The 24,996-nt window shown below is 44.4% G+C and overlaps 2 protein-coding genes across 2 annotated transcripts in view; both read left to right on the forward strand.

The window, feature by feature from the left end:
• Nucleotides 1-1,165: 1,165 nt before the first annotated feature.
• Nucleotides 1,166-2,830, forward strand: C922_01255 (hypothetical protein; the record flags this gene model as incomplete). The annotated part of the gene is made up of 1 exon (XM_008816862.1): nt 1,166-2,830. The coding sequence occupies one exon, from the start codon at nt 1,166-1,168 to the stop codon at nt 2,828-2,830; it is 1,665 nt and encodes a 554-aa protein (XP_008815084.1).
• Nucleotides 2,831-7,736: 4,906 nt separating this feature from the next.
• C922_01256 (hypothetical protein) overlaps nt 7,737-24,996 on the forward strand; it is a gene marked incomplete at both ends in the record, with an annotated part of 33,100 nt that continues 15,840 nt past the window's right edge. Inside the window, one exon of the mRNA XM_008816863.1 lies at nt 7,737-24,894. Within this exon, the coding sequence (XP_008815085.1) occupies nt 7,737-24,894 (17,158 nt within the window). The remainder of the gene's footprint in view (nt 24,895-24,996) is intronic.

A 24,996-nucleotide genomic window follows, 5' to 3' on the forward strand; every position in this document is an offset into this window, starting at 1 on the left:
AAAAAAAAAAAAAAAAAAGAAAAGACTCCCTCCATTTAACACTTTTGTTTTCTCGCTCGTTTTAACTGAAATGGATTGTCTCATGTATTGGTCAAACAATTTTCTCCACAAATACAAGGCATTCCCAAATTACAGCCATTATGCTAGCTCTGACAACACTTCCTCATTTTGGCAGCCCACCTATACATGAAAGTAAATCGAATCTTATTCACCTTCGTGATGCATGACTTGGTTTTTTTTCTTGTTTGTCCTTAAAAAATTGATCTCCACGGATTTTGCTAAATTTTAATTTTTGTTTTTTTTATTTTATTGCTCCCTACGAAAAATTTAATGACATCGAACGAATAAATGTTTTCCACGTTAACGACTGGACACGTGTGTAACTCAAAATTCTTATATAGACTGGAAAAATTGGAACAAAAAAAATAAGCCAACGGACAAAGAGAGGACAATTTTCGAAGCGCCCCACTTTTACACACCTGGAGGAAGGAAAACAGCTGAAAAATTCTCTTCCTTTTTTTTTTCCCCATTTTGGTGAGTCCTCCATTAAGTTTGTCACTGAACTTCTTCCCCGTATGTGGTCTGCTTGCGAGCGCCTCATCATGAGCAGCAGAAAAAGCGGTCGCAGAAATTGGTGTAATTAGTTTGGGTCTGTTCTGTGTGCCCATTTCATATTTTCTCCCTTTTTTTCCACCTCACTTTAACTCCCCTTTGGCAACATAAAAAATCTGCAACTTCCTTGGCTTGCAACTGTTCCCGTGCTTCAGGAAAAAGGGCGAAAAAAAAGGGGTAAAGATAAGGAAAACGGAAAGGACAAAGACGAAGACAGACGACGCAGCGGGGAACACAAACCTTCTACAAGTAAGGCAACAAGAGAGACGCAAAAAGGACAAGACAAGTGAAGCAAGAGGAGCGCATATATATATGTAGTTATATGCATTTATATACGTACCTATGCAACATACGTTTGTGTGCCCCTCTCCCCATGCAGGTTACAGAAGAGCCCTTGATATCTGCCGCTCTACTTAAGCAGACGAGATCCCCGCCCTTTGCGCAAAAACATGGATTACATGGTTCTTACGCGCAGGAGTTCACTTTGCTAGGCGGTAGTTAACAATTCCACTACGAATATAACTTCCCCCCTTACAAAAAAAAAGAAAAAGATATGAATATTTTTAATGCTAGATGTTGTCTTTTAACTTTATTTTTTTTTCTTTTCGAAGAAAAATTTTGCAAAAAGGGTGCCGCCTTGAGTTGCGTTTTTTCCCATGCAAATGAGGAACGTGAGGGTAGCGGAGGGACATTTGCATTGAGCAATGGGCCGATTTATTACGCCCCTAGTGGGGGGCTGGCGCCGTGCGCGGTCATCAGCAGACAGTTAAGCGGGGATGAGGAGGATAGAGGCGAGGACGACGGTGAAGATGGCGGTGAAGACAGCGCTGAGGACAGAGACGATGATGGCGGCTTGCCCGGGGGACGCTTTCCGTACGAAGAAGGAAAGAAGAGAGGCCTTATGAGCGGCGCATGCACCCACCACTTGGACGGAGATGCGGATGAACAAACCGCAGGACATGGAGGAGCGAAGCGAAAGATGAGTAAGAAGGAGGAAGAGACGGAGGATAACAAAATTGAGAAGTTGGTAAATGTGGAAATGAAAAATCTCGAGGCGGGGAAAGAGACACACGAATATCCCAAGGCAGAACCAGACAAAGAGGACGAGGGAAGTGGCCAAGGACGAAGGGCAAAGCTGAGGTGCGCAAACAAACTAAATTACATACAGGTGACGGCGAATGACCAAAGAGAGGACGACCTATCTGCCGAAAACCACGAGGAGATCGCGGCAGATTTCGTGGAAATACCCCATAGGATTAAGGAAGACATGAACGGCATGCCAACTAAGCAGAACGAAACGGAGGAAGCATATGACCGTATTAACCCAGGGGAAAAAGAAAACAACGCGAACGAGTTAAAATTTGTGGAGGGGAAGGCCCATATGCAGGAGGGAGAACAGCACAGAGAATATTCGACTGGCCCAATAGGGGAGCGAGAAAAACAAAGGAGTAGTAGTCCCCCCTCCAATGGATATACCAAAAACAGTTTTGTCGACCTCAAGATTGTGGCTGATAAATTACCCCTTAAACTTACTAACAAGGTTGGTAGCTCCCTACGCCACAAGAGATTGGAGAAAACTGTTCATAAGCACTTACCCTGGTCTTTCCTGGCGTCCGATTCAGGTTCCAATCGCGGGCCCTGGAAAGACGTGAGCAGAAGAACCTACAATACGAGTCCATTCAGTTTCGCCTCAATACATACTCTTAATGCTTTGCACCTAATGCCGATGAATTTTCAAATCCAAAACTCCGTCATGAAGTTAAGTGATGAGGCGTACGACGAATTAAAGCTTAAAAGCAGTGTCCAGGTGTATGAGAAAGATGCATTGGTCGACTATAACTATGAGAATTTTGAGGTGAAGGAAGGGGAAAAATCTAATGATGGAAAGGACATATATAAGGAAAAGGATGGGGAGGGGGGTTCCGATGGGGAGAACGGTTCTGATGAGGAGGGAGATGCAGATTCGAAATCAGATCAGAACAACGGTTCGGATGGACGTGGATTCTTCGATGGGACCTTGTTCACCTACGCCATTTACATTTTAATAGGTGTTATAATTCTGCTTCTAATTTTTGTCATTTATTACTACGACTTAATAAACAAGGTGAAGAGGCGAATTAGTTCAATGCGGAAAAATAACAAATCTATGACCATCAAGAATGACACTTCCGCGGGGATATACGTGGACGACGCCTACATGGAGAGTCGCCACGTTTGACGCGGGGGGGGGGGATGGAAGTGCCCCTATTGTGCCATCACCATTGTGGAGCTGTGTGGACACCGTGCGCGCATTTTTCGTTCATACAATTTAGTAGCACGGGCGCTCAACCGAGGCGCCTGCTTTAAACACCCCTTGTTTGTACACCTCTCGATGTTTACCTGCACATGAGTACACATTTCTGCCGACACTCGTGTGCCGTTCACGCTTTTTTTTTCTCTTTTTTCTTTTTTCTGTTCTATATTTTAATGGACAATGTTACCAATTGGCGACACGCCAAACGGGGATGTAGTGTGCATTAGCCATAAAAAAGGAAAAAATAAATTTATTGTTTTCGCCAAAGTGTGCTCCCTCCACCATCTGGATTTTAACGACGTAGAGTCGACGGCTTTGTCGCCAAAAGGGTACGTATCTGCTTTTCCCACCTCTCCTCGTTCCCTGCCCCCTTCGAAGTACAATTTTTCACTTAAAAAATGCGGCCATAAGATACCAACCGTGGAGAACCTTCACCCGTGAAGCGCGTTTATAGGATAAACATTCGCGACGAACAGTTCAGTTCAACTTTTACATGATTGGAGAAAGCCTTCCCTACCTTTTTCTTACTCCATGTCCACTTAACATTTTGTGTCACCCCCTTTTTGGGGAAAAGGTTCACTCGTCCCCTTGTGTACACACAAAATAACTACATGTATGGGTGGTAACGACGTGGTTTGCTTGGTGAAGTGTTGCCTCACCGTTCTGCGAATGAAGTCCATTTTGTTGCAAAAATATGTTGCCCCCAATTGAAGAGTGATATGCCCCTCCTCCCGTCGGATTTCCCCCCTTTACGGGAAAATTTCCACGTGGGGAAAAATAACCCAGTAAAGGGGTGAAAGCACCACGCTTGGAGATATATCACATGGTTGTGAATAATCAACATGTTCCCTAACGTAGTCGCATGTGCATATATGACGGGATTGGTTATGCCCCGGGTGTGTGTATGTGGTGCAATTACACAGTGGTCCAGAGATACCACACGCACACACCTGTGCAGTTGTGATGCGATCTGTATAAAGTGTTAAGTGGCTATTCCCTACAAACGGAACCTTTGCAGAAAAATGGGGGGGGGCACATATTTGGTGGAGATCAAAACTGAGAAAGGATCCACATGGATTACGGAAGCATATGCATGCGGTAGGGGCGTGCATAGTAACCTCCCATTTCCTTGATGGAGCACCACACTAGGGCGTTGGCGTTTTCACTCATTACGGGAAATTTCGCAATCTCGTACCCCTTTAGTTTCGCTAGCAGGAAACCTTTTCTTTTATGCGTTCCCTTGAATTAACTCATGGAGGGAAGAAAAAAAAAAAAAAAAAAAAAAAAACCAAGCCAAGTTATCCTCCTTATTTCTCCTCAATGCGGAACACCTTTTAACAACGTTGTTTTCCACGACCTAGGGGGAACAACTATTAGGCAGGGCAAAAAAAAATAAAAAAAAAACCCAAACGGTACCAAAATGGCCGTGAAGCAAATGATGTTATCACCATCACGCATAAAAATGTAGGGCACCTACGTTGAGTTGTAAGTATGATAATGTTCTGGACCTACAGATGGGTCAGTGTTCGCTAAATATGCACTGCATGCATGTGTGTTGTGCATATACAGACTGTGCCATCCATGTGGGTAGTTCTTTCCTCAATTCGTTCCTCCCCCCCTTTTTTTGCACTCCCCTGGGTTTTAACTAAACGATTGCTCACGTTTAAAAGGGGGGCTCCACTAGGCAAGGAAACTGGATATGCCAAACCGGATGAGCAGAACGAGGGGAAATAAATTAAAATGGAAGCTATATGCCCCTATTATATAACTTCTCGCAATAATGTACCTAGTTGGATGGGCTTTATTCACAAATGTACGCGATCAGGCCATGTTGACGTATGCTCGTGTAGCTCTTTTATTTTCACTCCCGTCCATGGACGTATATATGGAATGTATTCTCCATGCCTGCCGAACCGGTTATTACAGGGGTAGCATACCACATAAATTTTTGGCAGAAAAATCAGGGCGCATTCTTCATTTGAAGTGCTCCCCCGAGGTAGCCTCAATGACTGGCCAGGGGCGCATAATGCGGTGCGGTGGCACGTTAAAGCGGCAATTTTCAGCGGCAAGGTTCAGCGGCAAGGTTCTGCGGCAAGGTTCTGCGGCAATTTTGAGAGGCAATTTTCAGCGGCAAGGTTCAGCGGCAAGTTGGTGCCCCAACTTCACTTCGGCTTAAACTCGGATCGAATCGGTCGGCATGCGGTGAGGAAAAATCGTCCCCGCGGGGGGGGCCAACATTAGTGTTGCGCGGTACAGTATCATATAGAAAATAAAAAAAAGAAAAGAAAAATTGTTAAAAAAAAAAAGTAGCTATGTTCATTGCACCTCCGTAACTTTAAATTTTAGTAATTTAAAAAGGAAAACAAAAAAAAAAAAAGAAAAGAGCCTGACCGAAAGGTATAGCGAAACGTATTTGCGAAATGCGTTACAGAACGGATACGAGAAAATCTTTACCAGGAATCCTAAGTTCTGGCATTTTCTCCATCGCTACAATTTACCATCTCTGAAATTTAATTTTTGCTTCCAACTGTTAACCGAGTTTCACCAACTCTCCTTTTGTTGACTTACAACGAAACAGCAAGTGCGCACAGCTCGCAAGGGGCATACGTACGTGTTACGTAAACGCCTTCTTCTCCCCTAGCCTGCGTGTTCGCATATGTTGCATATATGCATCCGCGGTGGTAATTTTGCGAGGTGTTCTTCTACCTTCGTATTGCACGCTCTTTCTGCGTAAAAACTGTCATATTTCCCGCGCTAGGCTGGGATGAGCACGTGTGTTGGCGTAGGAACCGTTAGAAAACGTATACATACATGCATTTCTGCGATGATGCGTCCACGCGTTCATCCGACCTTGCGCCCATTTGACCGTGCGTGCTTGGCATAGACGCACGATCTCCTATTCGTGTATCCTTCATACACGTGTATGTCTATGTGCGTGACTACCCACTATATGCTCGTTACAGATGCACATGGCGCATACCCGTACCTACGGCGGGCGCAGCACTTTTTGTGAACGTGTTTTGTGAGTACCGCCCGAATTAGTTGCTGGCGCATGCCTTTTTTGGACTCTTGATTTTTCGAACCTTATGTGAAGAGCCACGTCGGCACGAGTTCACCTCCCCTACATTTGCCCGCATTCGTGTATGTGACTCTCGCTCGCCTTGGTGTTTTATGCATGTGGTATCTGTGCGTGCTGTTAAGGCAGACGTATGTTGGCCTACTCACACATATACGATTGCGAAGGCGGAACAAGGGAAGCGACTTCACTACGTTTAATCTGCAAAAAAAAAAAAAAAAATTGCATATTGTATAATACGAGTTTTTTTTTCTGCCCAATTTGTGTTTCCCCCCCACCGTTTAGCCCACCATTTGTTAATTCTACTTTTTTATGTCTGAGGGTACGAGAGAAAAAAAAAAAATTGATCGACGAACAAGAGCAAACGGAAGAACAAACGGAAGAACAAAAGGGAGGGGAAACGAACTGGCATGGTCTTAGAAACTTGCACGGGAACGGAAAGTAAACGCAAGAAAAAAAAAAGTTATTTATGAACTTCACGAATGTGAAAATTGTACATTTTTGTACGTGAGTGTACTTTTGCCAAAATTTCCGTGCCACCTGCGTGACTTGACTTATGTAGACTTGCGCGTCCGTTTTACGGTGCCTGTTCACAAACACTCGTGGTACATATACATACCTGGGTAAGAGGACATACGTATGTATACTTATATGTATTCGTTCATATGCGTACGTATATGCGCACCTTCGTACCCATTTTGTGTACGAGATTGCCAGGGCGATTTTCCCACGTGCATGCGCACCTATGTTTGGTTCCGCAGAAGACTATACTTGTGCGTGCGCAGCTACCACTGCATGCATACCTGCGTCACTTTTGCTCGCTTGAAGACGTATATATATAAATATATATCTGTATAATAACGTTATAATTCTCCTCCCCCCCTCCTTTGCCTCCTTAGCGCAGGATCATGATAAGTGCTGCATTCTGTTCTGTTATTTATCTGCCGAAATTTTCCCTAAAATTGGCAGCAAACTTAATGGCAATTAGTGGCAATTTTGTAACAATTTTGTGACAGTTTTGTAACAATTTTGTGGCGATTTTGTAACAATTCTGTAACAATTTTGTGACCATTTTAGCAGCTATTTTTGTGCCAATTTTAATGACCAATTAATGGCCACTTGTGAGAGAAAACCTGACAAGCGACACACAGGTGATCGTAGTTCTATTTTCCCCCCCTCCCTCTTGTATAAATCGTACAAGTGGCCAGTTAAACGCACATATGTATGTACTTGCGTGTATATCTACCCTTTTTTCCCTTGAAAAAAGTACCATTTTTTTTTTTTTTTGACATAAATGTATATGTACGTATGTGCGCATATTTATTTGCATTTTTCAAATAGCGTCTGATGCCTTAGATGAACGAAAGAAAAGGAAAGAAAAAAAAAGAAAAAAAATACACACGGGTGATTATATAAATGAAAACATAACATATCAAGAGTACGTACCCATTCGCGCGCATATATGTATACGCCTATTTGCGCGTTCATTCTGGGCACATTTATGCGGACATTTTAGGCCCATTTTGCCCGCCTACTTGTGCCCCTCTCGTACTTTCCTGTATCCTCTTGTACTCTCTTGTACCTTCTTGTACTCTCTTGTACCTTCTTGTACTCTCTTGTACCTTCTTGTACACTCTTGTGCCTTCTTGTACAATATTGTACATTCCTGTACAATCTTGTACCTTCTCCTGTATACCCCTCTATCGTTTACATGCCCCCCTTTTCCCCCCCCCAAAAAAAAAAAGGAAAAACAAAATGGAGTGCAACATCCGAGACGACGACGCATTTAACATCAAGAAGCCCAATGGCATAAGCAAAGAAAACATCAGCAAGAAGAATTACTCCTCAGAGGATGACAGGAGCAGTTCGTGTTATGTCAGTTATTCTTCCTCAAGTGAGGAGGACTACTTAGACATGCAGTGTGCACATGTTCATGACGAATCGAATGAGTATCATAACGCCAACTCGAAGAGTATGCATAATTCCTACGAGAGAGGAAAATACAGCAGCAACGATAGCTCCCTTTATGCCCCTTGGAAGGAAGATGCTTATCACAAGGGAAAGGAAAGTTCAGTCATGCAGGCCACTGGCAACACCAGTGTCGGGAACGTAATGAAGAAGGGAAACGGCTCCAAAAAAGCACACAGTAAAGAAAAGGCCAAAAGTGCAGATAGAAAAATAAAATTCGATGATGAGCACATAATTACCAATCGCATGAGCAAGAATAGAGGGGCACCCTCACATTACAACATAAGTGATGGCAGTGAGTACCTACAGGCGGGCACCATCCAGGACAGCTGTAACTTTGTGTATATGCAGCCACTGCCCGGAGGAGGGTATGTGTTCTATCACGCGCCCTGGAATAGTCATTACTATGATGTATGGTGGGATGGGTTTTGCGGGCCGAATTGCGATGAGCGCCGTTATGGGCAGTGCGTCATACACGATGGTGGTGACTACGACATTGACGAAGACATTTGCTATGACTTCCACGAAGACATGCACGAGAAGAGACACAGGCGGGAAGGCAAAGATCAGGAGGGCAGAGTTCAGACAGAAAAACGTCAGGACCGAACCGCGAGGAACACCAACCCAGCCCGAGTAAGCAACGAAGAGGTACACTCCCCGAGTAATGGCCGTATTGGAGGCCCCCCCGGCAGTGTGACCAACCATAGTAAAACAAATTCTAAGTACCCCCTTCCCGCGGGTAGAAATGACGAAAACGCATGGAATGACCAAAATGATTCCATTTGCATATTAAGGGGCAACGAATTCAACACCTCCCAAAGCTCGGACAATGAAAGTTTTAAGGACTACAAAAATATCGATGATGAACCTTGCCGTAGTGGTGACTGCGACTATTACGGAGAGGTGATTTCTTCGCCGAGTGCCAATCGGGAGGATGGACTGGAGAGTAAGAACAACACCTTTAAAGAGCCTGTAAAATTCGGTACAGAATTCATATGTAATGGTCACAAGGAGGACGTATCTCTCTTTGCTCATAACAACTTCAGTTGCAACGAAGGAGAATTGCTTGACCAGCCGGGGACCAATTCGACCGAAAATAGGTCTCCTTATAGTGAAAAGGCCATCACCACCGCCGCTACCGCCCCCGCCATGGACCGTAATTCTAGTGCAAAGGGCGTTCCGGGTGCAGCTGGTCCCAGACGCGGGAGAAAAGGTAAAGACACTGAAGGAGAGACTCATCAACACAATGGGAAAGGTGCTAATAGGGAAGAAAGTGCTAGCAGCTCGTCTTGCCCTCCACCTTATGCCAACCTACGTGAACGCGACAGCGCATATTCCAGTGACAACAAGAGCAGTAGTAAAGAAAGGGTAAAAGTGCATTTCTGCAAAGAGGCCAAAATGGAGACGATGCATAAGGCAGGAGTAGCTACCACAAGGAACTCACCAGGAAGGAGAAACAAAACGGAGGAAAGTAGCAACCCGTTGGGTGAAGCACCAAGAGACAGTATCACCGCGAAGGAACAAACAGAACATACTTCTACACATCAGAGGAAGGTTCCCAGTTGTAACACTCCCCAAGAGGTAACGAAAAAAAAAGGTCAGGTGAATTTTACACAGAGCGTAACATTTCCCATTCTTGAGGGAAACCCAAATGGCAGTGAAAAACTCACACAGAATGATTCCCTCAGTTATTATGCCCCCTGTTGTGATGCCCTCAGTTATTATGCCCCCTGTTATGATGCCCCCTGTTGTGATGCCCTCAGTTATTATGCCCCCTGTTATGATCCCCTCAGTTATTATGCCCCCTGTTATGATGCCCTCAGTTATGATGCCCTCAGTTATGCTGCACCCAGTTATGCTGCACCCAGTTATGATACCCTCAGTTATGCTGCACCCTGTTATGATGCCCCCTGTTATGATGCCCTCAGTTATGCTGCACCCACTTATGATGGCAATATTTTCATTTTAAAAAATGGTGGCCAGTCAGAAATGGCAACTCCCCACGGTGAATACTGCAGCTGTGCGCGCACATCCAGAAGGAATCTCAACCAAGTTGGAGAATCGGGTAAACCGAGCGAGCCGCTTCATGCGCTTCATCCGCTTCATCCATTTCAGTCCGTTCGCGTAGCAGAACAGGAGGCGATAAAAAAGTGTTCTCCAGAGGATGCACCCAAAGGGGAGAATGAAGCAGGTTCTTCCTTGGAAAGAATCCCCCAAAGGGAAACAGAACATGGACAGGAGAAAAAACAGAATAGTGAAAATACAGCAGTGATGAATGGCAGCATTTCAAATTCTATCCAAAGCAACGTTGAAGAGTGCCAGAAGAAGAATCAGAAAAACGTGTTAAGTGATGGGAACTTACTAAAGCTAATATTGCACTGCTCCAAAAAAAAGGACCCCAAGGCAGTCGGAATGGAAGATAAAATAATTGAAAATTTTATTAACACACAGAAAAAGGCCTTCGGTTTTTATTTGCAAAAGAATCTAACTAATGTCTGTGCAAAGTGCAAAGTGGAGATGCAGTTATCAGGCTCAGTCTACCTTTGCTTCGAATGTATGATCAAACAGATGGACGGCAGGAAAGAAAAGAAGAAGAACCTGTGGGAACCACCAAATGTTGGGAATAGTGAGTTAAGAAAAATTAATTTCTGCATTTCTAACTTCCTGAGCGAAGTGGATCAAGTGGAAAACAAATTTGACTTAACTGATGAGGACATTGTGCACATGTTTCGCGAAATTAGAAAGTGCAATTTTTGGAAGTCAGAGAAAAACATGTGCACGGTTTTTCGCAGCGTTTTTAAGACCCCTGGGCGAAAGGGCAGAGGTGACGGCATAAGTGGCGACATAAGTGGCGGCTTAAATGGCCACATAAATGGCAGGAGTTGCGACGCCCAGCTTGACCTGCCCGAGGAAGATCTGTTCAGAAAAATCTTCAAAAACAATTTTGAGAAATTTATCAGCCTTCATAAAAGCGGCGAATGGATAAGCCAAAACAACGCAAATGATGACAAGGCCATTTCTGTGGAAAGTGGCCCCAAAACAGAGGTGCAAAGATTTTGCTACTTCGTGAAGGAAAGGAAGACGGAGAAGAAGTCGGGGGAGGGAAGGAAGAAGTCTCACTTGATCCGTAAACCGGAGAAGGAACCAAACTTGTTTCGCGCCACAAAATGGGACAAAGTGATGAAGCGTATTTTCAAATTGGAGCGCCTCCGTGAGCCTTTGCGAAGCATTCGTGCTTGCCATTACTCTTGCTTCTGTGCGGGGACGATGGGATTGGAAACCAAGATTGTGTGTCAGAGAAAGGGCAAGGACAGACCAACCGGCATAGCACGAGGAAGTCCAAACACCGTGCCGCTTCCTACGCGGGGTGTCAAGGGCGAAGGAATGAACGAAAACGAAGTAGAAGACGTAAAAAACAGTCCAAGGAGCAACCGCAGAAACAAAAGGAAGCTCGACGATTCAGAAGTATCAGTATCATCAGAAGAGGAAGAGCAAATTCGCATCACCGATGTGAGCAGGGCGCCCTACGACGACCCCCTTGCGCGAAAGGCTGCCCAGCCCCGACAGACCGCCAACGGAGGACGAAATGGGAATGGAAAGAATGACAATCAGAGCAGTCAGGGAGAAGGAGAGGGAAGACGATTTAACGAAAATGACAGAAATGCTAATAGCCGGGAAGGTAATGGGCATACAGATAGGCGGGGATACGTACCGGCGAGGGGAAATGGTGGAGATGATCGCACCGATGATGAAAGTGATTACCGAGATGAGGGCGAAGACGACGACGAGAGGGACGACGAGGAAGAGTATGAGAAGGAGAAAGATGAAGAGGAGGAAGAAAAGGAAGAAGCTGAAGAAGAGGAAAAAGAAGAACGAATAAACAGCGAGAAATCAAACAAACCATCACTCAGCGATGAAGGTCGCGGCAGGACCCGACGAAAAGAAGAGCCCAAACGTGAGGACGAAAGGGACTCCAGAGAGGTGTCCCCCAGGCGAAGAGAAAAACTGATGAGCAGGCGAAGCAAGAGAAAGAAGAAAAACCGACTTGCGCGGAAACGAGACAACAAAAGTGACGAGTACGCAGATGTGACGAATGAAGATATTTTAGACAACTTTATTAGGGAAATTATGAAGGCCAACCGTAGCCTCTATAGTCAGAAGAAGTTAAACCATTGGATGAGAGAAAATAAATTGAAGTGTTATTTCCACCTCCCCAGTATAGTCACACAGAAAGTAATTCCACCCCTGATTGTACCATTGAACAGGAAATATACGAACTTGTTTTCTGAGCTGAGAACTAATGACTTCATCAACATAGAGAATATCGATTATTACAAATTGTTCATGATGAAGAAGAGCATCTCCGAGTTCCGCCGTGGCAACAGGTGCCTAACGAACGTGTCCAAGGGGGCGAACAGCGGCCCCCAAGTGCTTGCGCGGAGGAAGTTCTTCCACAGCGACCGCAGCAGCAGTAGTAGCAGCGACAGCGACGGTCCCAATCGGGACGGTCGTGACAGTGGTGGCAACCGCGACCAGATGGACCAACACGATCAGCAGGACCAACATGACCAACGCGATGGAGTGAATGCGAACGAGGGGGCTAACAGCAGCGGAAACAGACAAGCGACCATTTACCACAAGAAGAACAACGAGATGATCGAGCTTTACATCCCCAATTTTTGGAGAAGCATCAAAAGTATAAACGAAGTAAAATCCGTCACCACGGGAAATTCGGACGATTTCTACTTCAAATTGTTAGTGCACCCAAGGGGAAATTCAAACGATGATAACTACCTGTCGGTTTATTTAGAAGTGTTAAAGCAGGATTTTTATCCATCCGAGTGGGTATTCCCGAATGTGCGATTTCAACTAACGGTGCATAATTTCAAATCGAAAAAAAACTCCATTTCATCATGGGCCTACTGGTCCTTTACCAACAATTCGTTATCGAGGGGATGGCAGAAAATGATAAGTCATTCAAAAATAAATAAGTCTATGGGATTTTTGGATGAAACAGGTGGGCTGTTAATAAAGGGCAAGGCGGAGAGATCTTTCAAGGAGCTGTGGTCAAAGTGCGTTCAGCATACCCCCAAGTATATTTGGAGTTACATTCCGGAGAAAATTTATGAAAGCTTCGAGCATAACGATTTGCTGTTTCAGTTTCTGTTTCAGAAGGCCTACTTCAGGAAGTGCCAGTACGTGGGTGCGAAGGGCGCGCGTCACGGCCATGAAAGCAGCAGCGGTGGTAGCAGCGCTGGCGATGAGAATGGCAGTAGGAGAGGCAGCGGCAGTATGGGATGCAACGATAGTATAGGAGGCAACGACAGTATGGGAGACAACGACAGTAGCGGAAGGAATAGCAGTATCGGACGCAACCGCAGTAGCGAAAGGTATGGCAGTATCAGACGCAACCGCAGTAGCGAAAGGTATGGCAGTATCAGACGCAATCGCAGTAGCGAAAGGTATGGCAATATCAGACGCAACCGCAGTAGCGAAAGGTATGGCAGTATCAGACGCAATCGCAGTATCAGATGCAACCGAAGTATTCGGCGGAATGGCAGTAACCGAGGCAGCCGCAGTAGCGAAGGCAACGGCAGGGAGGTCGTTAACTGGGCCCGGAGAACCAACAGCCGCGGGAAGGAAATGCTCGGGCAGGCCAAGAACTACATGCTGAACAGATATGCCATTGACATCTACAACTTCTCCCTTTTCTGGACCCCCCAGTTTGTAAAAAATTACCTGAGCAGCTCGGAGAATTCGCATAAGTGGAGGAGGTCCTTTCATGAGAGCGTGAAGAGGATTATTCGCAGCGCTGAGGGGGAGAGGCAGATAAGTGGGGGTGGCGATGGGGATGGCACAGGTGATGGTGATCATGATGACCAAGGCGATGGCCTTGCGACTGCACGACAATCTCGAGCAGTTGAAGCGGATAGACTGAAAGAACAAAATAAAACCACACTGAGTCTTATCAAGTCCGTGTACAGAAACATGCACGTGTACGAAGGCCTCGTGGCGAAGAACAACCTGAATGAGCTGAAGAACATCACCACGGAGGAGGCAGAGAAGAATGATACAGCCAGGAAGGAGGACCTCTCCATAGACAACAGGAAGTACATACTATCCCTAACCAACTACATCGTCCCCGTGGTGGAGTCCTACAACGACAATGACAATCTTTCCATCCTCGTGAATTGCCTGTACAATATAGAGCTCTTCAAAATTATGGTCCTAAAGTATAAGGCAAGTCTGTACAATCGTATTTTCTCCAAATATCTAAAAAATCGAAGGAAGGAGAAAAAATTTAAATTAAATTATGTGATGAAAAGGTATGGAATTCAGAAGGATGACACCAAGAGGGAGATCATTCAGAAGATAAAAGATTTTAATAGAGAAAAAAAAACTTATCATTTCAGTGAATCAGATTTGAGACACACAGTTTTGAGCAGTCTGGAGATAATCAATGACAAGGTACAGGATTTCCTCACCCTTATAGATGAAAAAATTTATTACCTTAATAACGTAACCAGTCGAAAGAGAAGCAGTGCATGTGAGGATGAACAAGGGGAGACACACCCACATGATAATCAGCTCAATGACATGGAAAGAATTAACTACATACTGACTCTACACGTGCCGAAGGAGCAGGACAATAACAAAGTACAACAAGTTGTCAACGCGAATATTTACATCAGCTATATCAACGGAAAGATTAACTACGCGAACGATTGCATGTACAGCCAGGGAATGGAAAAATATAACATAAATTACCTTTGCAATGTGAACAAAGTGAAAATGAGCATACAGAACATTAATAGCAACATTGATGAAGTCAATCGGAACATTGGAGGCCTTTCGCACTACGCCCCTGAGGACGGCGTGTCCCTTCCCGGGGAGAGCGGCGGGGAAAGCGGAATCGCCGGAGAAGGCGGATGCAAAGGGAAAGGCGCAGTCGACGACAACAGAATCATTATCGAGGCTGCCAGCGCCGCGGGTGCCGGTGCCCCCACTGCCGACGATGCCAACCCACGACTCAATGGAGCCGTCGAGGAATTGATTAGCACCTTTCACATTGACCCCAAGGAGTGGCTCAACGAGGACGGGGAGGCAACCCATCCGAAAGGAAGCCTCGCGAAAGAAAGCGACTCCAAGGAAAGCCACTCCAAAGGAACGAGTGCCCCATCGGATGACGACGCCAATAAACGGGAACATTATCGCGTGAGAGACTATATCGACTTTTTAGAAAACGATTTTATCGACGACCCGAACGAACTGAAAAATCTGTCCTACCGATACACAACCGATATGAAATCCTTTAACATGTTTGAGTACTTTCGAAAAAACAACAAAAATGTAATCATTGCTCTCCAGAGAATTTTCATCTGCATGCAAATGTACTCGCTAATCCTGTGTGCCAAGAAGGGCAAGGAGGATTTCCAGAAGGATCATTTTAACAATTTTGATAGGCTTTTCTATAGAGAAAAGGGGAATCTGGACTTTACGGGTGCTGGCGGTGATATGTGTGAGACCTGTATGGATAGCTCTGGTAGCGGTGCCCATTCGAGCAGCACGACGACCACGACGATGACGGCCACTCGAAACGGTAGGAAGAGAAAGCATCGTAGATGCCAGGATGAGAAGAATGAAGACCTCTCGGAAGGCAAGAAGAAATATTTCAGTAAAGAAAGTTCTGGGGCTGACAAATCGGAGAAGGGTTCCAATTCTTTTTCGCTGTCCAGCGTAATGGAGGCGAAGGATTCGCACCGAAATGGGAAAGGCAGGCGAAGTGGTAGTGGCGGCAAAGCGGGGATGGGGGTGGAAATTGACGCAGGAATGGGCAGAGGAATGGACGAAGGAATGGACGAGGGAATGGACGAGGGAATGGACGGAGTCGACGCAGAGTTTGCGCACCATAGAGGCAGGAGCAGCCAAGAGGGGGGAACCGACAACCAGGAGGACAGTGGAGAAAATCAAATGATATGCAAAGAAAAGAATGAAAACCCGGACATGAACAATTATAATAATTGTAGAAGTAGCAGCAATGACGAGTCTCAAGAGAAGGATGCTAAATATTTTTCCCATTTACCTCTACATAAGAAAAATTGCCTGTACTATTACAAGAATAGCCTCTTTTACAACACGCAGTACTCGGAGGATGAGTGCAACTTGACTCTCTCTGCGACGGATCACTCCAACAGAGGGAAAGCAAATGGAAGCCGAAGAAGAATGAAAAACACTGTACTTAATGTATACAACAAGAATGATAATTATTTGCATTTATTTAAGCCCCTCATACCGAGCATTAAAATTTTACTCTTTAGTCTTAACAAGATCCTCTTTAATCAGTATAGATGCAATGAACCCATCACACGAATCCATGAGCTGCTCTTCAAACGCATCGTGTGCGATGTAGTGAAGGACAAGGTGAAGCTGAATAGGAAGATTAAGAAGCTCAGGAAGCGCCTCGCCGAGTGTAGCGACGGCGATGTGGAGTCCGCTGACCAGGACAAGGTTAGTGCTAATGCCGATGGTATCGCTGCTCGGGATGGTATCGCCAATGCACGTGGTAGCGCCGCTCCGGATGGTAACTCCAACGTGGATAGTATCCGCAGCGACAGAAGTAGAAGACGAAAACTGGAAAGGAGAGAAAACGATTTGGTGGAAGATTTGAAAGACCTTAGGATATTCGAAAAAATGTGCTATGAGCTTTTCAACTTGAAAAGCAAAACGGAGAGCGATAACGAAAGCAGCGATAACAGGGTGGACGGGAGTGACTACACTGAGAGATCCAATGTCCCGAGTGACAATGAAGGATACCCGAACTTTCAGAGGTACCCATCGAAGCAGGGGAACGAGATGGACGAGTGGGAGTACGAAGGCAAGAAGGAAACAAAACAGATGAAGCAGTCGAAACAGCCCAAACAATTGAAGCACCCAAATCAGACGAAGCAGACGAAGCACCAGCAGGAGGAACGGATTAATAACCCCACGATGTGCGAAAAAAGACAAACAGGCACAGAAGCCGGAACCAACAATAGTAAGGATAGAAAAGCTACTCAGAAAAATTACGACGCGGGAAAAAAAAAAAACGAAACGAATTACAAAGATGATAACGATTCGTATGACCAAAGCAACAACGGTAGCGACAATTTCGATGAAAACAACGAAGAAGACTTTTTCAACCAGGGGAAGAATAAAGACTCGGATAATTACGACAGCAAAGCGTGCAAGAATAAAAGCATCAACTCGTTAATATACAATATGATAAATAAAAAAAAAATAAACTTCTACAAAAATTATATCATTTGTGAGAAGGACATTTATAAGACGATTGAGAAGTCGTCCTTCACGGAAATTCCGTACGTCCTTTTCTTCTACATGAATTGCTTCAAAAATTTAAGGAGGGGGGAGCTAATCGACATTCCGCTGTACTTGGACATATATGAAGATATCGAGGAGGATACAGACAGGAGGGGGTCGCACAATGGAAAAGGAGAAATGAATGGCCCGCACCACCACCACAGCAGCAGCGGAAGTGGCAGTGGAAGTGTCAGCGGAAGTGGAAACAACCACTATAATAGGGAAGACAAAAGCAGCTCCTTCTTTGGAATAAAAAAAAATGTACATGCGAAGAGAAAACATGATGACTACAATGAGTATATAATTACATACCATCTTTACGCTCTCATCATTTCAGAAAACAAAGATGTGAGTAACAACATGTGTGGGGTCCCCAGTTACAACAAACTGAGCGACATTGAATTGAACACAGCCAATGACATAAACAACACGTCTTACTCCTACCTCATTCTGAGACCGTACATTAAAGGACCCTGGTTTAAAATCTACAAAAATAGGATAACGAAATTGAGACAGACGTATGAATTTAACGAGTGGAAGTGTCACAAGGATTTCTATTGTTCCTGTTGCATTTATGTTAGCGATAATTATTACGATCTGAATAACCAGCTTTGTCTCAAGCAGCTCAACATCAAGAATATTAACTTTCCGCTGTATATCCACACTTTGCGCGAATTCGATATAGAGGAGAAGGACATCTTCGAATTTAACAAGAGTGGCAAGGAGGATTTGTACGCTCATCGCAGTGTCGGGGATGACGAAAGAATGGATGATCAGCTGATTTATGAGTTGCGCAAGGGGGATGTTTCGCCGCTGGGGGGGGTGGGGCACCCAGAAAAGCAGCCAAAAAACCAACCAGCGCATCAACCAGCAGACGAACCAGCTAACCAGCCTGCTGATCCAGTGCAGGAGTCGGAGAAGGCAGATCCCCCCCCCGTTGACCACCTTGATCTAAAAGAAGAACGCAATGCAGAGGGGGAAGGTCCGACCCCCCCGGAAAAAACCACAGAATCCTCATGTGAAGTGGTACCCCCCGAGACGAACCACACGGAAAGAATACACGCAAGTACGACGGAATTAAAAATAGAAATAGTTTCGAAAGAAGGATACGTTAAGAACCCAAAGGATGGAACCCTGACCAATAAGAGGAACGCCGAAATGATGAAAATGCTTCTCGATCAGGCAGACCACCCCAGATTGAGCACCACCATAGAGGGACACCCCTTTATAACAAACGAGAGAGACCTCATACTGAATTCGCTAAAGGTTCACCATAGAATGATGATAAATGTGAAGGACGAACTTTTCGAGGACGTAATCAGAATTGAGGACAATGAGCATACGGCGTACAACTACACCATAAATGGGAAGGCGAAAATGTGCATCGTCCTTAACAAGAACAGAAGCAGGTTGAGACACAACAGGCATTTCTTCGACGTCAAGGGTATAATGAAATGCTACGAGAAGTTCGACGATAATCATAATTTAAATTTGTTTAGCAATAACGTTGCTGAGATGAACTTTGCGCATAACTTGTCCAGAGGGTTCGTCATTTCGAATGGGTTTTTCACTTCGGACGGAGTGTACTGGGCGAGAAACGAGTTTGCGCTGGCGCAGAGCACGCTGATGCAGAACGGACAGGCGCTAAACAAACAGTCGCGAACTCCACAGGTGCCAACCCCAGAGGGAGACCCCCACACCGGAGTGGATAGACAACGTCATGCCGCCAAGCACGTGACCAGAAGGACCAAAATCAACGTGCTTAACGATATCCAGAAATCCAGGGGCAAGTGCCACATAAAGAAAGACTACCGAAATAGCCACTTTGTGAATTATCATGTAAACAACGGAATGATAAACGCAAACAACGTCAGCTATATTAAATGCTTCATGCAGTTACAAAATCTTTTTAAGAACATGAATTTGAATAATAACGATTTTGTTAAAAGTAGCCACATGAAGTTCAGGATAAACAGTCCCTTCAACATCGAACTGAACAATATATTTTACAATTTCTACAAAGAGAAAGTTAACATCAATAATGTTAAAAGGAGTTACCTAGATAATGAAGAGAAGTTAGAATTACATACCTATTATTTGAAAACCTGTCTCAACATTTTTCAGTCTTTTTTTCATGAGTACTTATATATCAATCTCACCAATCATGCGGAACTTAAAAAGAAAAGAAAAAATGTCTACAAAAATTTCTGCATAGCTTTGTCCGATATCTTTTTCAACAACTTAAGTTTCAACACAGATGATGAGGATGAAAATTTTGAGCACTTACAAGGGGGCATTGCTGTATATGAATTTTATGAGAGTCGATTTAAGAAGTTAAAAATGATGTTGAAAAAAATCTTCATGTATTTGAATATCATCTGTAGAGTCATTAAGTATATTCAGTTGAAGAAGGCTCTTTTTAATGAGAACTTCGATTTGCACACTTGTAAAATGCACGATGTGTTTTTTTTCAATTATCTGTACTTTTTTTACAATAAGTACTCCAAGAATTGCAGCAACAGGTATATAAAGAAGCTGTGTGTACGTTACGGCGTGAAGAAACGCGACATTGTTACCAGTTTGCGGCGGAAGATTAACACGGCTAAGGACGAGGACTTCTATTTCCTCGATGTGTACCAACGCCTTTTCGAGGGCGCCGTGCGCGGCAGCACGTTGGGCCCTCTCCCCAGGAATGACGAGGACTGCTCATTCGCTGCGGTGAGTGTGGAGAATGCGGCGAGCCCAGTCAACCCCACTTGCGTGGCCAACGATGCTACCCCTGTCAACAAGGTGAACAGGCTGATGGCCTTCTGCAGGTGCATGGCGGAGGAGCACAAGAAGGAAGCCTTCTTCGAGCCGACGAAGCACAAGGCCGACTGCGTCTTCCGCTATCTCACCTCTACGCTCCACGAAGATGTCCTGTTCCTGAAAAACAAAAATAAGGATTTTAACCAAAAGATGAGCTACACTAAGAGCGAAACTTGGATGAAGGAACGAAAAATGCTCATCCTGACACAGCGAGGAAGCGACAATCAAGACATAAATGAGTTCCTAAATGTGGGTCATCCAAGGGACGAAAAAGATTTGGAGTCATTCTTCCTGCACCTATTACAGAGGAAAAAAAAAACCTGCATTCTATGCTACTGCGTAAGACGTTACTATTTGCGCTTTCTAAAAAGACTACAAAAAAGTTTATCCTTCGAAGTGCTCGATAAACAGATCAATTTCATCTTTGACAATAACTACCTCGAAATCATCAAGTTATATAACAGACAGAAAAACAGCTGCGATGGGGCTGGAAACAGCGAATGCGGTTACGACGGCGGTTATGACGGGGGTTACCACTGCGGCTACCATGGTGGTTATCAGTGCGGTTACCATTGCAGCGGCAGTCACGGCGGCCACCGCAACAGCAACAATTTCCATTCCAATTGCAAATGCTCCAGCATATTCAGCTACATAAACATAGACTCTATAGAAGCCTGCATCATATACCTCCTTCAAACCATCTGGAAGTACTACCTCTGCGACATCCTCACCATCCCTAACGAATTAGAACAATTCTACGATAACTTAGCAAAAAAACACAAGAGGAAAAAGTACAAAAACACCAAAGATGAAAAAAGCTGGAATTTTATTAAATACCTCAAGGAGGAAAAAACAAATAACATGATAAACAAGTATCTTTCCAACAATGAGGAGAACATGGAGGTGGTCTCCACTAATGAGGACAGCAGTGAGGAGAAGTTTGTGCACAACAATTTGCTTCTCTCTAACTTCCAGTTTATCGACATCAATGCGATTAAGAGGAGTATCTCGGCGCCGTCGGGTGTTGGTGCGGAACAGAGGGGACACATCAACCAGGTTAGCGGAACCAACCAGACAAGCAGCGACGAGCACACAAGCAGCGACAACTACGCCAACAGGAACCAGAAGAGCCACGCCCAAAAGAACAGCGAAACGCAGGTCGAAACGAACAAGACACAGAAGAACGAAAAAGTGGCGAGCGATTTCTACACCATCGACTTGAACATCCTAAGGGAGGACGAGCTCAGCGCATACACGCAGTTCCCTAATGGCACGCTCACCCTTCTAAAGGTGCTGCAGGGGAAACTGGACAACAGGGAGCTGAAGAAATTGCTGAAGCAGTTCAACCTTAGAGGAATTCAAGTGAAGAATGGGATAAGGGAGCACGGAAGGAGCATCATTGTGACGAATGAGATCGGGCCGATCACCTCCTGCGGCAGAGGGGCCACTCTCAGGGAGGCCGCTCACAGGGAGGCCGCTCACAGGGAGGATGACACGGAGATGAAGGAAAAGAACCCAGAGGAGAGGAAAGAGGAACGCGTCGAATTGCCTACCCTGCGAGAAGGGGAAACGTGCGCGGAGATTGACGATGAGGCGAAGGGGATAAGATGCAAAGCAGAGGAGGATAAGGGGGATAAGGGGAAGGAAGTTAAGGGCAACAAGGCAAAGGTGAGCAAGTCGAAGGGAAGCAAAGAAGTCACTCTACCCAACGCGCTGGAGAGTAATCTGGAGCAGGTCCTCACAGGAAGTAGCAGCGTCGACGAAAATTTCATTTCCAATTTTTACGTAAACCTAAAGCTCCTGAAGGATAAGTTGGACAATAATTACTCCGAGAAGAATGGCAGCGGGAAGGACAATGACACTATTCAAGAAAATGCGTTGACAAACGCCATCCATAAGGTCAGCGAAACGATGAAGAAATACAACATAAATAATATTAACGAGATTAAAAGTGTACTAGTGAAAAACGGATACGACATACGAAAGTGCTACAACGGAATTGACTTGATCTTCCTCTTCCTCTCAAAAATTAAGGGCGTCAATGTGAGCTTCCTAAATGGAAACAATTTTATTAACAACAAAAATGTGTATGAAATTTTGCTGCAGAATTTTAAGACCATAAATTATGACAATGTAGAGAAGGACTTTTACTCTCTAGATTATATCCTTTCCAATTTTGAATACATCGATGAGACGTATATATATCAGAGGTACAGATCCTTTTTTCATTTTACGGACCTTCTCTTCACTGTACAGAACGTGGTAGACGACAACTCGCACATAACACAGGATCTGTTTACCCCCTTCTTTGATGTTTTAAACAATTTATTCTGTTATGGTATCGGTTTGGTAGATAATTTTAGTGAAAATTGTAAAGAGGTCATTAAAATTAATAGTCTAGAATATTTCTTGGAACATCTGCACAAATGTATTGGCTCCCTCTACATCATTGACAAGAACTTCGAGTGTAGGAAGGAGTTCTTTCGTTTCATTCAGTACAATAGCTTCTTTTGGCATCTCCTCTACAAGCAATACAACCTTTTTTTAACTTACTATGATATGAAGAACCACTGCAACATTTTCAATGTCTTTTTATTTCACTTTCTCAATTACGCCTTTGAATTTCCCTTGGACAATTTCTTCAAAATTGATAATAAACTAAGTGAGGAGAAGAACGCTATGGTTGATCGTCTCTTTGACAAGTTCCCGTTTTTAAAAGCAGAGGAGAGGTTCCTGTTTTGCCTCATTTTCCGCTTTCTCCTGCAGGAGAAGAATCATTTCTACACCTACTACTACAGCACCGAGTTATCTCTTTTCATCTTCAACGCGATCATATCTTTGAATAATTTCAGCCGCAACTTGGAGCAGCCTTATATCTTTTCCAAGGGGTTCACGCCCCTAAACGGGTTGAATGTGCTCGACTCACCACTCCTGTCGCTGCACCAGAGAGAAGAAGTAACCAAGCGGAAAAAACACTTCCAGAATTTCCATCTGAACAAGGAAAACCTAATCCGGTTTATTGATAGAAAGGAGAAGGAACTCCTAACCCTGGGATCAATAATAAACCTGGAAATTACCAACAAAGCCATTTACTTTAACAACACCATCAATATGTTGAATTTTATTATCAAGGATTACAGAAGGAATAAGTTCGTGAATTATGTCAATTCGGATGTGAATAACAGTCTGTTTTACCTCGCCTACAACTATCCCATCATTAATATCAATCCCAAGCAGCAGGATCTGCTGACTCTCTACCTCAGCAGCATATACACACACAATGAGAACTTTCGAAATATTAATAATTTGGTTTATATTTACAGCAATTCCTTTTACAATTTTCACAACTTATTTATGTTTCTGAACAACAATAACGACCTTTTCCTTTCTCTCTTCAAGCTCCGATTCCCTGGGAAACGGTCCCCGGAGATGCGCAACTTTTTCTACGACACGGGGGAGGAGAAGGGAAGCCAAGTCGATCTCCCTGTGACAGAGCGGTTAGACAAAGGGTGTGCTACCCGGTCTACCCGCTCGACTGACCGCTTTACCCCCCGAACGTTCGGCAACTACGACGTGGCCATACACAACTGCGTGAGCGAAGTGTTCTACCTCTACGACGGCATCGTGTACGACGTGAACGAGACGGTGAACATTGATTACTACTTCCAAGGGGGGGAAGCCTACCTGAATTTTGTGCGTAACAGAAATATGGATTACTACGAGGAGAGGGAAAATATCTTCTATGAACAGAATGCAAGGGAGCGTAACGCAGCGGATGAAGACGTGGAAAGGCGCATCGAAGAGGTTCTGCGCAGAGAGCTCGTCACAATAGAGAATATGCCGAACGGAACAAACGGCGACGCGATCAACATGACTAAGGACAACTCCAATGTGATGAAGAACAAAAATACAAACAAGAGGAAAAAAAACGAAAAAAATGAAAATTTCCTTCACGAACCAGAGTTAGAAAGAGACATAATGAATATCAGGTTCACGAAAAAAGAGTTCCTTGGAAAAAATCTACCCTCCTTTTTCTATTTCAGATCACTCATGTACAATCATAAAAGTGTCACCAATAGTAAGTCTGACTTGACACATGGAAATTGTTCCTCCTCCAATGCGACTAAGAAATTTTTCTATATCTCTCTCCTATTCAATATTGACTTTTATAACATCCGAGGAATGCACATTGAAAATAAGTTGGTGTCCGATCGAACTTTACTCATTAATAGAATTTTGAAAGACAACAAGGGAAGGTTGCTAAACGTAAAAGTCTTCCACCTGTATAATATTTTCTCCAAAATTATTGAGCTTCACTATGAGGGGAAGAACAACACTAGTAGAAGGAGCAATAGCATCAGCAGCAACAACAGAGGCATCAACAATAACAGCAGCAACCATAGCTGCAGCAACAATATCAGCGGTAACAATGCTGAGGACAGGTTTATTAACGGACTGGATTATAAAACGGACGAGGATTTTTACTACAAAGTGAAAATGAATCCGTCGTACTTCTTCCTTCTGTATGCTATTAAGAACGATTACGACAAAAAGAGCAAAAACAAGCTCATTTTTATGAACGTCAATTCCGATGTGGAATGCTATGTTGAGGACAAGAAGGATGGTACGCACAAGTTCGATTTGAACATCCTGTTGATCCCCATTTCTTCTCACATTGTTCTGAGCAAGTACAACGGCAATATCAACCTTTTCAACGACAACGACTACCCGCTCATCACGTTTAAGTTCCTCACCTCCACGTATGACTTGGTCTGCATAGGTAGGATAGGCGATGCTAGGCGATGCCGCGGTGATAGTCCGCAACGCCCCGCATTACCACCCCGCGTTTTGCATATGCGTTCTCCGTTGTCTTCGCCTCTGT

The sequence above is a fragment of the Plasmodium inui genome (assembly GCF_000524495.1).
Source record: "Plasmodium inui San Antonio 1 unplaced genomic scaffold supercont1.4, whole genome shotgun sequence".
NCBI lineage: Eukaryota > Apicomplexa > Aconoidasida > Haemosporida > Plasmodiidae > Plasmodium > Plasmodium inui.